General features: G+C 40.3%; 1 protein-coding gene across 2 annotated transcripts in view; it reads right to left on the reverse strand.

The window, feature by feature from the left end:
• Positions 1–2539: 2539 nt before the first annotated feature.
• Positions 2540–15587, reverse strand: part of ndst1b (N-deacetylase/N-sulfotransferase (heparan glucosaminyl) 1b) — an 88174-nt gene continuing 75126 nt past the window's right edge. For both annotated transcript variants that reach the window (XM_053648595.1, XM_053648596.1), the window contains 7 exons: positions 14369–14465; positions 13591–13714; positions 12896–13070; positions 12008–12178; positions 11744–11853; positions 10615–10717; positions 2540–6624 (listed from right to left, as the gene is read on the reverse strand). In XM_053648595.1, coding sequence (XP_053504570.1) covers positions 6505–6624; positions 10615–10717; positions 11744–11853; positions 12008–12178; positions 12896–13070; positions 13591–13714; positions 14369–14465 — 900 coding nt within the window. In that variant the 3' untranslated portion in view covers positions 2540–6504. The remainder of the gene's footprint in view (positions 6625–10614; positions 10718–11743; positions 11854–12007; positions 12179–12895; positions 13071–13590; positions 13715–14368; positions 14466–15587) is intronic.

Genomic DNA, 15587 nt, shown 5'->3' on the forward strand with positions numbered 1-15587 from the left:
TGTCCCTACTAGTCTCTGTGTTGCTGCTAATCGCTGTGTCGCTGCTAATCGCTGGTAATTACTGTGTCACTGCTAGATGCTGTATCGCTGCTAATCGCTGCATCGCTGCCAATTACTGTGTCACTGCTAATCACTGTGTCACTGCTGGTTGCTGTGTCGCTGCTAATTACTGTGTCACTGCTAGTTGCTGTGTCTGTCTCTGTGTCATTGCTAGTCGCTGCTAATCACTGTGTTGCTGCTAATCACTGTGTTGCTGTCAATTACTGTGTCACTGCTAATCGCTGTGTTGCTGTCAATTACTGTGTCGCTGCTAGTTGTTGCTAGTCGCTGCTAATTACTGTGTCACTGCTAGTTGCTGTTAGTCGCTGCTAATTACTGTCGCTACTAGTTGCTGCTAGTCGCTGGTAATTACTGTGTCACTGCTAGTTGCTGTGTCGCTGCTAATTACTGTGTCACTGCTAGATGCTGTATCGCTGCTAATCACTGCGTCGCTGCCAATTACTGTGTCACTGCTAGTTGCTGTGTCGCTGCTATTCGCTGTGTCGATGTCAATTACTGTCACTGCTAGTTGCTGTGTCTCTGTTAATCGCTGCTTGTCGTTGCTAGTCTCTGTGTTGCTGCTAATCACTGTGTCGCTGCTAATCACTGTCGCTGCTAGTTGCTGTGTCACTGCTAATCGCTGGCAATTACTGCCACTGCTAGTTGCTGCTAATCGCTGTGTTGCTGCCAGTTACTGTGTTGCTGCTAGTTTCTGCTACTCGCTGTGTCGCTGCTAATCGCTGGTAATTATTGTCTCACTGCTAGTTGCTGTGTCGCTGCTAGTTATTGTGTTACTGCTAGTTGCTGTGTCAGTGGTTATCGATGGTCTGAAGAGATTTCTCTTGTATAGGAACAGATTTTGGGAACAGATTTTGGGAACAGATTTTGGGTCGGAATGTGACGCAATAATAGGAGCTCATTCTCGTGTGTAATTGTTGCATCACCACATTTTGAATTATGTTCTGTTTCAAATCAAACCAGTAAACATGGCGCTGGTGAACCTGACCAGCTGAATCTCAAGGAACATTGTAAATTAAGTTCAAAATCACAGTCCAAAACACTAATTTAATTAAAAAAAGCTTTAAATTTCATTATAGAAAAGTTGCACTGAATCATCCTGTTGGTACACAAAGCAGGCCAAGCTGCAATTAATCCCAGTTAAATATTTTCAGTGACTGTACATTCTGCGGATATAAAGTGTTTTGACAGTTTCAGACGTTGCATGACTTCCTCACTGGCAGACCCCAGGTATTGAGAGTGGGCCAGTTTACCTCCAGCACCATCACCTTGAGCACCTGTGCTGTGGGGGTTTCCTTCCCCAGTCCAAAGACAAGTGATGTTGGCGGATTGGCATTTCCAAATTGTCTGTAATGTGTGTGTGTGTGATTGTGCCCTGCAATGGATTGCAGCCCATCCATAGTGACCCCTGCCTTGTGCCCTGAGTAGCCAAGGATAAGTTTCCGACTCCCCACGACCCTGTGTAGGATACGAGGTACAGAAAATGGATGAATGGATATTCAGATATATATATATATATTCAGAGATATATATATATATATATATATATTCAGAGAGATATATATATATATATATATATATATATAGATATATATATATATATATATATATATATATATATATATATATACACACACACACACACATACATACACACACACAAATCATATTACGTAAAGAACGAACCAAATATCTTTCTCCATGTGGTAATTATCTTTAGTAAATAACTGTTGTTGCAACACACACCAAAACATCCTTCAAAAGAAAAAACAACCCAATAAACATTTTCAATAATAAAACTATATTTTTAATGAAGTATTATATCAAAGACTTAGGCCTATAATATACAGGAATAGTAATGAATCAATTTTGCAGTGAAATTTGATCATGTGATCATTTCACTGCAGGTTTAGTCTGCAGAGCTGTGGTCCTGGGACAGAATGTTGGAAATGATCATCTACGGACTATTAAAATTGTCACAGTTCTTATAGCATGTATATAATTATAAACTTAAAAGATGTCACCTGAATGATGTGTGTTTAATGAACGTAAAAACAAGTATAAATAAAAGTAAACATTAATGTATAACTAAACTACCTGCACAATTCACCCTGGCCTTTCTAAATATAAAATCTTTTAGCTTTACAGGTCTGAATGCATTGTGCAGTTTAACAGCATTCAGAAGTTAACCAGAATGTGGGTCGTTTTCTCTTACGGACACTTCAGATAGCCGTGTAATTATGTTATTGTGGTGCTTCTGAAGGATTTTTTTTGGGAAAGTTTACATTACTAATAAATAAGGTTAAACTATAGAGCATAGTGTGTATAAGATATTTGGGCAAAAAGGTCATTTTTAGATCAGCAGGTCCCAGTTTCACGATAATTTCACGATAATGAAAAAAGATAGCCGTTTCTCGGCCATCCACTGTGCCGTGAATACTGCTGTGGGAATATATACGCTAAAATAAACACATCAAAGACGTAAAAAGACAGTGGTTTCTTTATTTGCAAATTAATCACAAAAATATTGGCTACCAACAATAAAAAATATTAACAATGATAGGTTTTGATTGTACAGTCCAGATGATTATTTTACCTTACAATTTATTTCATTTACATCACTATCTACTGATATCCTACATTATAATACAGAAAGCACAAAATTGGCAGTGTGAAGTTCATGGGAACCACTTTTGTGTGTGTGGTCAGAATTATGGAACCCAAAAAGAGGAAAAATGTCTAGTCTCTCCTCTCACGCTTTCGTTCTGTACACAGAGAACACATGGTTTGTGCTTGGTGCAAAACTTCCAACTGTCTCAGGAAAATATATTATTGCATTATTATTACAGTTAGAAATACTAAATCAGGACAAAAAACAAAAACACAATCAGACCGTTATCGTCAACATCATGAGTGAGATCTGAGCAGCATGACGGCGTAAGTTTGTGTACGTTTTTTTCCTTTTCTTTTCTTTGAGGACTGGAAAGTGTGTATAAGGTGCGTGGGTCAGTATTACAGACTGTGCGTTTCAACAAGAAAGAGCATTTCACTAATGAACACAAATCTTCAGCATCTGCTCCAACTGTTCATTAATACAGAGCCTTCATGATGGAACATATATTTAACCGGAGGTACGTAACCTTTTCCTATAGTCCTTGGTCAAATAACCAAAACAAACAAACAAACAAACAAAAATAATAATGTTGTGCTTATCAGGCATCATACTCTCGGAACCATTTTCACACATTTTGGTTTGAAATACAGAAAAAAATTAAATACTGGCATTTCTAATTCTATGCATTTGAGGACTTAAAGTTAAAAATTTGAAATCAATATATCAATCTTTTACTTTGACCTTTAAGCTCAGAATTTGATGATCTATGACCCCCCTCCAGCATCACATGAGTGCGTTTATTCAACAACAACAAAACCTCAAGATGGTGGAATAATCAGGCTTCCTGGTCTTCAACGCAATCATTTCAGTGATGCATTTAATTCTGAAATGAGATCTCATATGAACAGAGAAAGTTTGATCAGCAAAGTTGGACAAATCAGGAGCCCAGGCACCTGGGACAAGCAGCTTTAAAAAAAATTTATTACTCGTAGTTCAACACACAGGTTCAAAACCTACTCCGTGTTGACGTTTGCAAAACATTTTATTTGGTATCTACACTTTTAGTACTGTATGCTCCAAAGTTTGTGGACACCTGACCATCACATTTATATGCGGTTCTTCCCCACAGAAGAAATCAGAAGCACACAATTATAAAGGATGTCTTTGTATGCTGTAGAATTACAATTTCCCTTCACTGGAACTAAGGGACCCAAACCTCTTCCAGCATCACAATGCCCCTGTGCGCGAAGCCAGCTCCGTGAAGACATGGTTTGCAAAGGTTACTTAAGGTAGAAGTACTCAAGTTTTCTCCACACAGCCCTGACCTCAACCCCACTGAACACCTTTGGGATGAACTGGAACTGGAGCCTCCTCGCCCGATATCAGTGCCTGATCTCAGTAAAGCTCTTGTAGCACAAATGAACACAAATCCCCACAGCCACGCTCCAAAACCTAGTGGAAACCTTCCCAGGAGAGTGGAGCACATTATAACAGCAAATGGGGGACTAAATCTGGAATGGGATGTTCAACAAGCACATGAGTGTGATGTTCAGGTGTCTACATACTTTTGGCCATATAGTGTATGTTGAATGCTGGTTTACTGACGTAACTTAATGCCGTAGCTATGGTTCAAACGACTCGTTCTGAACCCACCCCCTGCTGCACTACACACTGGTCGAAACATGTAGAATGTTATTTACTATGTGGATTAATAAATAAAGCCAATAAAGTCTAGCACAAATCTGTTAGAACTGTAAGAAGTAGTCACTTTGCAGTTAAACATATTTCGGGAAAATAAAGATGCCAGCCAGACATGAATAACGTGCGAAAATACTGATGGGCTAAAACATGATGTCTCACTTTGTTAAAACAGGATAAAGATCATGTACTCGGTATGCTCAATCTGTATTAGTGCACTTATTTACTTATTTAGCTTAATGTATGTTAGCTACCTTTTCTTTTTTTTAGCCTTGTCAGTTAGGTTTCACTCACTCACTTTGAGGAAGAGCTTTATTCAGGTCACGGTCGCACTGGGAACACTGGGCGGTCCATAACAGGGAACCAAACACAAAAACATTCACACCTAGAAGCAATCCATCTTAGCCAATTTACCTACCGGCAAGTTTTTGGTGGGATGAAACCTGAGAATCTAGTGGAAAACCCAAGCGGACATGGATCAAACCCAGGCTCCTGGAGCTGTGACACGGCAACGTGCCAATTACGTCTCTGGACAACCGAAATGCCGGACTGGGAAACACACTGGAGATTTATTAATGGATTTATAACATGTCCAACATATACTTCCTCTGAAATCAGTGAATCTGCATCATTATTATTACGGAATCAAGTTTTCCTTTAGACCAGAAGGCGTATGAAAGACGTGATCAACCAGCCGATAGCGTAACAGTTAAGTAATGTGCTTGAGACTAGAGAGGGGGTTGAAAATATGTCACCGATTCCACAAGCACCAAACAAAAAAGGTGGGGGGTGGGGGGGAGAAAACAAAAAAAAGAATTGAGGTTTTGTTCGTTATTTGAATTGCAGCTGGAAGAACTGCTTACTCGACTTCATTATGAGAAACAAGACCTGTCCACCTGTTTCCACTGTGTATTCTGCTCACCACTGAAGCCTATCATGTCTGTGCTAACATTCAGGGGTGTAAATTCAGACCATAACTCCAGAGCAAAATCGTTTCATTTCAGAGACAGTCCTTATGTGCCAAAGGAAATGATACATTCTCAGATACGTCTCAAGGACCAACTTGAGCTATTTGTAGACCGTTAATGCTGGGATCATGTAACCAAAAATAAAAACCAAACCCCATAGAGGTCAAAAAATATACCAAATATGAAAAACTAAAATCTCTTCTGATTCGGGTTAACATTAACATCGCAGTAATACTCTTACTGTTGGAACACTGCTTCATCCTGGAATAATTTCTATGCTAATGAATAGCTCATTGCATGTCCAAAAACCTTTCTGGTCGTGTGACGAATAGTAATCGGTTTCATTAAGGCGATAATTCATTTACTGCACAAAAATACAGAGTATCAGGATCCCCAGGTACTGTACATGTCCATATTTACACTCACATTTCTTCCAGATGTAGCTTATTATTATTTTTTTTAAAGTACCATAATTTGTGTAGTTTGTAACACCATAAATACGTAGATGTGATTTTTTTTTTTTTTAACTTTAAAAAAAAAAAAAGTCACATTTTTGTTCTAGTGGGTACATGTAATGTAATGATCGGGCTACAACTTAAAAAAAAAAAGAAAAGAAAAAAAAATAGAACAAAAATAGACTACAGGGCGAGACTGACTCTCCTGTTTCACAACACAACATGACATGTAAATGAAGGAAAGGATGAATGAACGGATGGATGAATGGGAGAAAATATTCAGAGTTGAAGGTTTCTTCCTGGTTTGTGTTCAATCGATGTTGGCCTCTGTGCTGTCCCAACAGGGGAGAGAAGAAAAAAAAAAAGGAAAAACCACCAAAAGGTCTCTTGCGTCTTCTCCAAAAGTGTGTTTGAAGGTGTCTGAGCAGAACAAACACGCGGGAAAAGTGCAGTCTGTGTGTGTGTACTGAGACATCCCTGGTTGCCCATGCTCTCTCAAAGAACGAAAAAGCACCTTGGGCTTTGTTTCCCCCATCTCCGTTTCTTTTCCTCTCATAGCCCAGACCCCCAGGACGAGGCCTCTGTAGGCTGCAGTGCCGTATCCAGCTGCTGCAGCTGACTCGGAGGAAATCGGGAGAGGTAGAGTCTCCTCTGGAGCACGTCGAGGAGTGCGAGTGAGTTGGTTGTGTTTGCCCCGAACGGCCGTTTCCGGTTACCTGCTGTGGAGCAGCTCCTCGCGTAGCCAGCTCGGCAGCGGCTGACCCATCTTGTACAGCAGCTTGGACAGCTCGATGTTGTGTTCGCGGTAGTGTTCTCGAAGAAAGCGCCGTGACTGTCGAGGAGGAGGAAATAAATTCAAACTTTTTTTTTTTTTTTTAAACACAGCACAGATGATGCAGATATACATTTATAACATTGCATTCAGGCTGATAATCAGTTATAAACACGATGTAGAGCTCAGGAGGAAATAGAAACGTGTTACACTGTGACAGGACACCTAAAGTTCTTGCTGCTTTGGTTAACGTACTTGTGTGTGTTTACATTTGGTTTGGCTGGAAAAACATATTGCGTTAACTGAAATAAAAAAATAAAAACGTAAGTTTCCAAATAAACAAAAACCATCAATGTTGCTGAATCATAAATGACCAGTAGATGGCAGAGTAACATGTACTAGAACTCCTTGGTACAGCAGCAGAGCGCTAATGATGAAATTAATAGGTAGGAAATCGGGGATTTTCTTTTATTTATTTATTTATTTTTAAAAGTACGATCTTCCCAGGATATTAAAAACTAAAGCGATACTAAAACTAAATAAAAACGAAATCGAAACTATTCATGCACCGTTAAAGCTAACTGAAATGAAACTGAAAAAAGTGCAATATTTTAAAAACTATAATAACCCTGCTCAGAAGCTCCATTTGCAGTGAAATCATTTAGAAAAAAAAAATTATCATTCATCAATCCCGTGTTTTCGAACCTAATCTCTATTTATTAAAGTTTATATGAGATTACCAAAGCCTGGGTAAAGCGTGTACCGTCATGAGAAAAGAACAGAAAACCTGTTTACTCAGAACTCATTTATAATGCAAGTCTAAGGGCAGCTGTTGAATTCGTCACTCAAAGTTAGTTGTGAATAAAGCTGTACATCTGTCTCCCTGACTTTTGGAATAAATAAATAAATAAACAAAACACATACAAACACAAATCTCGGGACACGTGTGCATGAAAGAATTTTCCATTTTCGTGATTTTTTTTCCCCTCAAAGAAAGAAAACATGTTTGGTTGAAGGTGTAATGTTTTGTTTTTAGATAATTATCATGTGCATACACTTACTTTTTCTATCATGTTTTCTTTCAGAATTTAGTTTTTTATGAAAACAGCAAAATTTCACATGTGCACAAGATAATTTTCTGCTTTTTTGTTTTTGTAAAAGGTCCCTCTCTACGTTTGTTAACCCCTCCCCCTATCAATGGCACAATTTTATTTTACCAATACTGGAGGTGCAGTGGTAGCTTAGTGGTTAAGACTGGGTTAAGATCAGAAGGTCAGGAGTTCAAACCCCATCACCGCCAAGCGGCCACTGCTGGGCCCTTAAGCAAGGCCCTTAACCCCAACTGCTCAGCTGTATAAATGAGATAAATGCGAGTCACTCTGGATAAGGGCATCTGTTCAAATGCCAGAAATATTAATTAAATTAGGGCTGCACCTAATGATTATTTTCATAATTGATTAGTGGGTCGATTATTTTTTCGACACACAGATACACACCAGAATATATATTATTCATTTTGGACTGTAGTTTAATTCAGTGCTTTTTGTGCATCCATAAAAAATCATGAAAATACTTATAGTATACCATATAAACTAATATATAAGTTTATATTATATAATGGTATTTATGCATTACTTTTTATAAAAGGTAACGTGACAAACAGTAAACTGAAGAAAGTAATTTTCAGTGACTCTGGGTATCTGCTAAAGCTAGCGGTGTCACATTACATGAGTATGACGTCATGCGCCGTTGACTAGGATGTGACTTACACTTCCAGTTAGCGGGTTTTTTACTAGTGTTCCTTTTGAGATGATATTACCTTTATAAAATTCATACAACTGACGGTAGAGTACATAATGCATAGTGTAAGTGTATAATATGTCATTTGAGACACAACTTTAGTATTTACTCTCCGAAGCGTGTTTTCGGAACAGAAGTAACGTAATGAGTAAACACACGCTGTGCTGCGCGCAGACCAACTAATCAATAATAAGATTCATCGACAACAATTTTCACAATCGATTATTATCGATTTTATCAATTAGTTGTTGCAGCTCTTAATTAAATGAACACAAATCAAAGTCAAGTTTTCACTTGACGGTGCACTCACGCCATGAAACAGTAGGCCAAGAAAACATGCCCCACTGCATTACACCACCACCAGCCTGAACTGTGTTGGGTTCGGAGTAGGGATGTCACGAGAACCGATACTTCGGTACCAACATTCTTAAAGCGTGACTGTACTGTTTTTCTGCAGTAGCGTAGGTACCATGGGTAATGATACCGAGGTTGCAATTCTTCCGGAACTGATGGGGCAGCAAATACGCGCAAGTGTTTTAGTCGGTCCACAAGTGGTGAAGAAGAAGAACGCCTACAAGCACACGGGAAAAACTACAGAAGATGGCGATAATTTTAGCTCTGCCCCGACTTGAAAAAGACAGGAAAAGAAAAGAGGAAAGCTCTTGAGAGGAACAGTAGCATCGGTTGCCATCGTTCATTTCAAATAAAGCGAGGAAACACCTGGTATTTGGCGAAGCACCTGAAAGACGTTCCCTATATTATGCTTGTTTGAGGCAGCTGCATTGTTGCCATGAAAGCAGCTAACGTTATGCTCCATGTAATGTTTGCGATAGATAATTATTTGTTAACGATGCTAATGCATTGCAATGTTATAAACTACCTCCGAATGGGCCACCATGCATCACCATTCAGCCCGTGTCCTGTCAGCTAAATGTAGCCTAATGTCACTAATAATTATTCAAATGTTAATGCTTTTAATAAATCTTTTTGGCCTGCCACCATATCAGTGAATTTAAACTAATGCTTACATTCAGAGTATAAGGTGTGTGTGTGTGTGTGTGTGTGTGTGTGTGTGTGCACGCACATGCGTTTAGGAGTGCACCTTAGCACTTCTTATTTGCACTTAGCAAAGTTTTATTAGTCATTGTGAGACAGTGTTTGATAACTAAAATATCCCTCTCTGTTTCTCTTTTTGACAGTAATAGCCAGAGGAGGATGTCGTCCAGGAGTTTTTAATTAAATTTTTTTTTAAATTGTTTATGTATTTATTTAAACCACACTGTGGTATCGACTTTGGTATCAAGTATTGTGTACTTTTGGTGGTATCGGTACCGACTACTAGATTTTTGGTATCGTGACATCCCTAGTTCGGAGCATGGGTTCATGATGCTGACGGCAAACATTCTCACCCTACCATCTGCATGTTGCGCCAATCCAGATTCCTCAACCTAGGCTATGTTCACTGTAGCCTCAGATTTCTGTTTTTTTTGCCTGACAAGAGTGGAACCTGACGTGCTGTTCCGCTGCTGTAGCTCATCTGCCTCATGTTTGAAGTGCTGCGAGATGCTTTTCTGCTCACCGCAGTGGTAAACAGTGGTAAATTGAGTTAGCGTAGACTTCCTGTCGGATCATATCAGTCGGGTTGTTTTTTTTTTTTTTTCTGTTACACCATTCTGTGCAAACTCTAGTAACTACTGTGTGTGAAATTCCAAGGAGATCAGAAGTTTCCAAAATGCTCAAACGAACAACTCACTGAGATCACATCGTTCCCCATTCTCTTGGGGCACTACTCATCAGTTTTTTCCCGATGTTCAATGCACACGCTTTTGATGACTTCATTTCAGCTAGTTAGCAGGTGTGTTTTTGGACTGGAGGAGACTGTGTGCAGGAGCTTTGACTTTTAGCACTGCAGTACATCCAGGACACATCAGACTGTCCTTCCACCCCTCATTAACTTTGATGTGTCTGCCAAGATGCCTCAAGGTGACGTCAAGGACATCAGCGCAATACCACACTACTCCTTGTCAGGCTCTGTCACGCACGCTCAAGAGCACTCGATGCTTACTGTGCCTGAGGTCCTACATGGTCCCGGTCAGTCCTCAACTAAACGATCAGACTCGACACTCATGTGACCAAAGCGTCCAATACGCCACATCTTGAAATCTTATAAAAGAATATACAAACATAAACTAAAGAATAATCTAATGTAATTCAATGTTCTGATTGTATGTATAAAAGGCCAACACTCACATCCACATCCATGTCAGGATACTTCCTCCCTTTGCTCTTCCCCAGGCATTTCGTCTTCCCCCCGTCCAGCAGCTGGCACCAGAATCCCTTCTTAGGATCAAACCTGCGGTAAAAGACGAGGGAGAAACAAAATGGAGGCAGAAATTAGATGAATAGGTTTCCACATCAGCCTGAGAGACGTAGAATATGGCAGACAGATGGTGTACAGCCAGGTCTGTTTGCAGAAACAAACACGGGACAAACTATGCCTATTGGCCACTGGGGGATGGGACGAACAGATGTTGCTGCTTATGAGTCTGGTGTAGTGATTATGTGGTCAGGCATGAAAGAATGAAAAAGGCAGAGCAGGAGATGAGAGAGTGAATCAGAGTAAAGGTAGTAAGAGGAGATTGGAGTGAAAGTAAAAAAAGAAAAACAGTAAAAAAAAAAAAAAAAGACTGAGGGAAAGAAAGAAAGAAAGGTAAACAAAGGAGGACAGGCAGACAGATATACATAAAAAGAAAAAGTGAGAAAGAAAGCAAATGAAGAAAAACAGAGAAAGAAAGAAAGGCAGGCAGACATACAAACTGGCATGCATACATAGACAGTAAAACAAAGAAAATAAGAAAGACAAAAAATGAAAGAAAAAAAACATAAAAAGAAATGAAAAAGAAAGAAACAAAAGATTGATGGATGGATAAGAGGAAGGAAGGAGGGAAAGAAAGAAAGAAAGAAAGCTCGACACATAAACAAACCATCCAAAAAGACAGTGAGACATATGGACAGAAAGAAAATAAAAGAAGAGAAAGAAAGAGGGAGGAAAATAGAAAAAAAAGAAAGAGAATTAGAAACGGAAATCCAAACAGACAAAGAAAAATAGACAGGTGCAAAGAAAAAAAATGGAGACAGTAACAGACAGACCAGATGGAAAAGAAAAGAAAACAGAGGATAAATGAGATTCAGACAGGTAAATGATTCCATCTGAAACACGACTACACGAAACACGTCACACGCTCCGAGTGCTCAGTAATCAATCACACAGTAACCACTGGCCACCAGCCGCTGTAACTGTGCCTCATTAAACAGGAAAGGCAGATAGGAAACAGAAGTATGTTCAGGAAAAATCCATCAGATAAACGAAGACACTCACGCTAGGATCTTGTGGTAATTCAGAGTGTTTGTGAGGCCAAGAAACTTCTGGATCTTATCCATGACTGCAGCCGGCTCCGTCCTCAGCATCTGACCGTCCAGGACCAGGATCTGAGCACAGACAGAGAGCAGGAGGCCTTCACAAGAACATCCACCCTCAGCCATGTCCAAGTCCACACACACACACGCACACCACACCACACACACACCGCACACCACACCACACACACACACACACACACCACACCCCACACCACACACACACCTGGCTGGGATGGTAATGGCTGAGCCATCGCTGCAGGTGTGTTGCGTACAGGCCGGGAACAAGACAGCGATTCTGCAGCACCTTCAGTTTGATTGGGGCGTCGTGGCCAGCGGTGATGACATCATGAAAGGTGTATTTCTGGGCCACGGGGTCATCGTGGGCTCTCTGGTGCTGGAGCAGAGCAGAAACAACAGAGTGGTCAAGAAACGAGCTGAACACACTGCGCTTAACTCAATACAGATCATTCACAATAAGAAAAGAAAATTATCCACTTTCAATCTTTCCATTTTTTTTTGTTTCTTTCCTTCGTGTTTCTGTCCGTGCTTGCCTGTCTACATATTCATCCATCCATCCATCTTCTATACCGCTTATCCTCTTCAGGGTCACGGGGAACCTGGAGCCTATCCCAGGGAGCATCGGGCACAAAGCGGGGTACACCCTGGACAGGGTCTACATATTCATGTCGGTGTGTATATCTGCCTTTCTTTGTTTTTCTTTCTTTCTACTACTAATATACTACTACTACTACTACTACTACTAATAATAATAATAATAAACATAATAAATTGTTTAACGGCATAAATGACAGGTTTTGTTTGACTTGTAGAGTGTTGCTGATTTTATAAATCCCTCCAAAAAACCAAGCATTAGCTTGTAGCTCCTGTTTAGTGTTTCAACGGCTAATATAACGATCATTTCTACTGCACCAATACAGCCTGCAATAATAAAGCAAATGACAGTCATAAAAAAAATTAAATAAATATAAAGTTGTTATGCTGATGTAATGGCGCACTGAGCTTTACCCAACTGGTTTTGCTATGTGAGAATCGACTCTTGAGACTGGACATTAACAACGGCGCCGTGTTATCTGTCTGCTGAGAGACTGACCTGGTACCAGGAGTAGGCCCTGTCTGCAGGATTAATGAGGATGGTGATGATCTTGGCTTTAGGAAGAAGCGCGGCAGCTCGACTGGTTGCTACCTCAGAGTCAAAGTAGTTGGCACTCTTCTCAAAGTAGAAATCTGAGCTAGTGTTGGAGGGCAGAGGGAAATACTCCATATACCTAAAAAGGGGAAATACACGAGAGGAGATGAAAATAGAGGTCACTAAAGTAGAACAGCAGCAGATTCAAGCAACTGTATGTGTTCAGAAGGCATGCTAGGGGCCTTGCGTCTCGCAACGACACCCTTCGGACACCGTAAACAACACTTCGCCGTGTATACAAAGCATTTGTACGTACTCACAACATGTAAGAGAGAGACTGTGTGTGTATGATCTTATTCACATGCTTCTTGTTAGCTACACTTTCATAGTTGGGAGTGTGTGTGTGTGTTTTCACACACGTAATCTCTTCTCAATTCAAGGGAACATCAGCATTCATTGTGGTTAATGTGCCAGACTTCAGAGCATGCCAAGGTTTCCTTATCTATGCATTTCATTGTGGTTTACAGGGGTTATTGAACTTAACTCATGCATGCTACCTCAGAAAGCTGGAAATGAGGGGGAGAAGAAACATTCTGTGGTAATGAGAGAGCGAGAGAGCAAGTGATTGAGAGCGGTAGAAAGAGATGATAGAAACACACCAGTCAATGCCCTTGTGATAATTACGACCGTTGAAGAACTGGATCTCCTCAAAGGTCTCCTTGCTGGGATAATTACTGGTCAGATCAGGATGCATTCCCAGAAACAGATAGAGTGCGGTCGTTCCTGGGAAAGGAGTCAGATAAAGAAGAGTTCACGGCAAGGTTTTGGAATATTTATTTAATTCACCCCCCTCCCCCCAACCGCCCCTTTTCTGTACCTTGAATCATAGCTAACCCTAAACACCAATTTAGATCATTTTCATATACAAGTATACAATATCAATATGCTGTGATCAACCACTAGACTTAATACCGTTGGTGCAGCTCAGAGTTGCAAATATATATATTTTTCTCCTGAGCCGCTCACTACTGGACAGGCCCGAGAGCTGTGGTAATTACAACACGTTAAAAGTCCCTACCCTTAACACAGCCTGTACTGAAAAGATTAACACTGCCATTTTACTACCTATTGCAAGACTGGGCTATTGCTCCCTCAAGACATGGTTTAGAAGTTTTAATTAGTCGATGCAGTAAACCAGGAATTCCCATTTAGTGGTGTGAAGTGAAAGCTGCTGTATTAATCCGGTACATGAAACGAAACTGCTGGGTGACACAAAATCAGCTCTAGCCCAATCAGAAGGTGTTGCGGCACCTGATTTACCACAGTGGTGAAATAAAAAGCAAACAGTTGCAGCATCGTGTCAGTAGTCTCGGATGTCCATGGCAGCTAGATGGCGCTACTGCATGTTCCTGATCAGGCTGCGAAACACAAACTCACCGGTCTTCTGCGGGCCTATGATGAGAAGCTTAGGGAAGCGGTCGCAGGTTTTCTCCTTTGACCAAATGTCTTTATGTCTTTTGTCCTCACAGGGGTCCTGTTGGAGAGACAGCGATTCAGATTTACCCTTACGGAGGAGGCACGCCAGCAGCTCAAGCTGCGAACTTCGACTATTCAAAGGACAAGCCAACACATGAGGCATAACTCATGCACACGCGGCCACATTTACAATCGCAAATGGTGCTATTTAAATCCTTTGCGCAGTGAATCTGGCAGGGGAGAGACTGCTATTAAACCTCAATATATCACAGAGTGGGCCTGCGGAGTTACTGCTGTTAAACAGACCGTCTTACTCTATTTCGCTAAATAAAACCACCAGCCCCCCCCCAAAAAAATGCTCCCCGAGCTAATAGAGCGCTCACAGTCAGAGTGTGGAGAAACTGGACAGTGGTTTTACAGTGGGTTTAAAATAACATACAATTAAAGAGGCCTATATGAATATAACATTTAACAGGCAAGGAAAAACAGGAATAGAGATTAGTTTCATAATTAAATCAAAATGGAAAAATAGAACCCAGCCAGGAGTGGGGTGTTAGGGAGGTATGAACGAAACACTGGTTTTCAAAAAATGTTGAGCCAATAAATTTATGATTGTTGCATTTTGCCAAAAACAACACTTGATTGTTTAAAAAACATAAATATATGATATAAGTTTACTTTCCAACTTGTAAGGCTATTCAAGGCATCTTATATATAGGAAGTCTCTTTTTTTGGCATCAGTTTTAAGGATCTCATTCCTCTTAGGTGGACAGGAGACATAATCACCAATGATTGAAAGATAGTTGGGTTACTCACTCACACATATACATGCATGCATGCATACATACAGACAGAATTGTGCAGATTAATGAAGAGTCATGTAACCTGTTCCTAATGCTTCAGGGGCAGATCAAGATAACGGTCATGCAACAACCTCCTTTACAATCAGAATCTGTCTGCTTTAACAAGATAGGTGAATAAACTAGGACCGGTGAAACCACAGCGCACATAGTTACGCTATTCTTCCTAAAGTTTTCATAGTTAACATTTACAGCATGTAGCAGACACTTGTATCCAGAGCGCTTCACAGAAATGCCTGTTCCGTAGTGCTGCTCCATGTGGACTGTAACGTGGAGACTCTTTAAAATAAATAAATAAATAAATAAATAAAAATAACATA

Source organism: Ictalurus furcatus, chromosome 18, assembly GCF_023375685.1.
Source record: "Ictalurus furcatus strain D&B chromosome 18, Billie_1.0, whole genome shotgun sequence".
In the NCBI taxonomy this organism is placed as follows: Eukaryota; Metazoa; Chordata; class Actinopteri; order Siluriformes; family Ictaluridae; genus Ictalurus; species Ictalurus furcatus.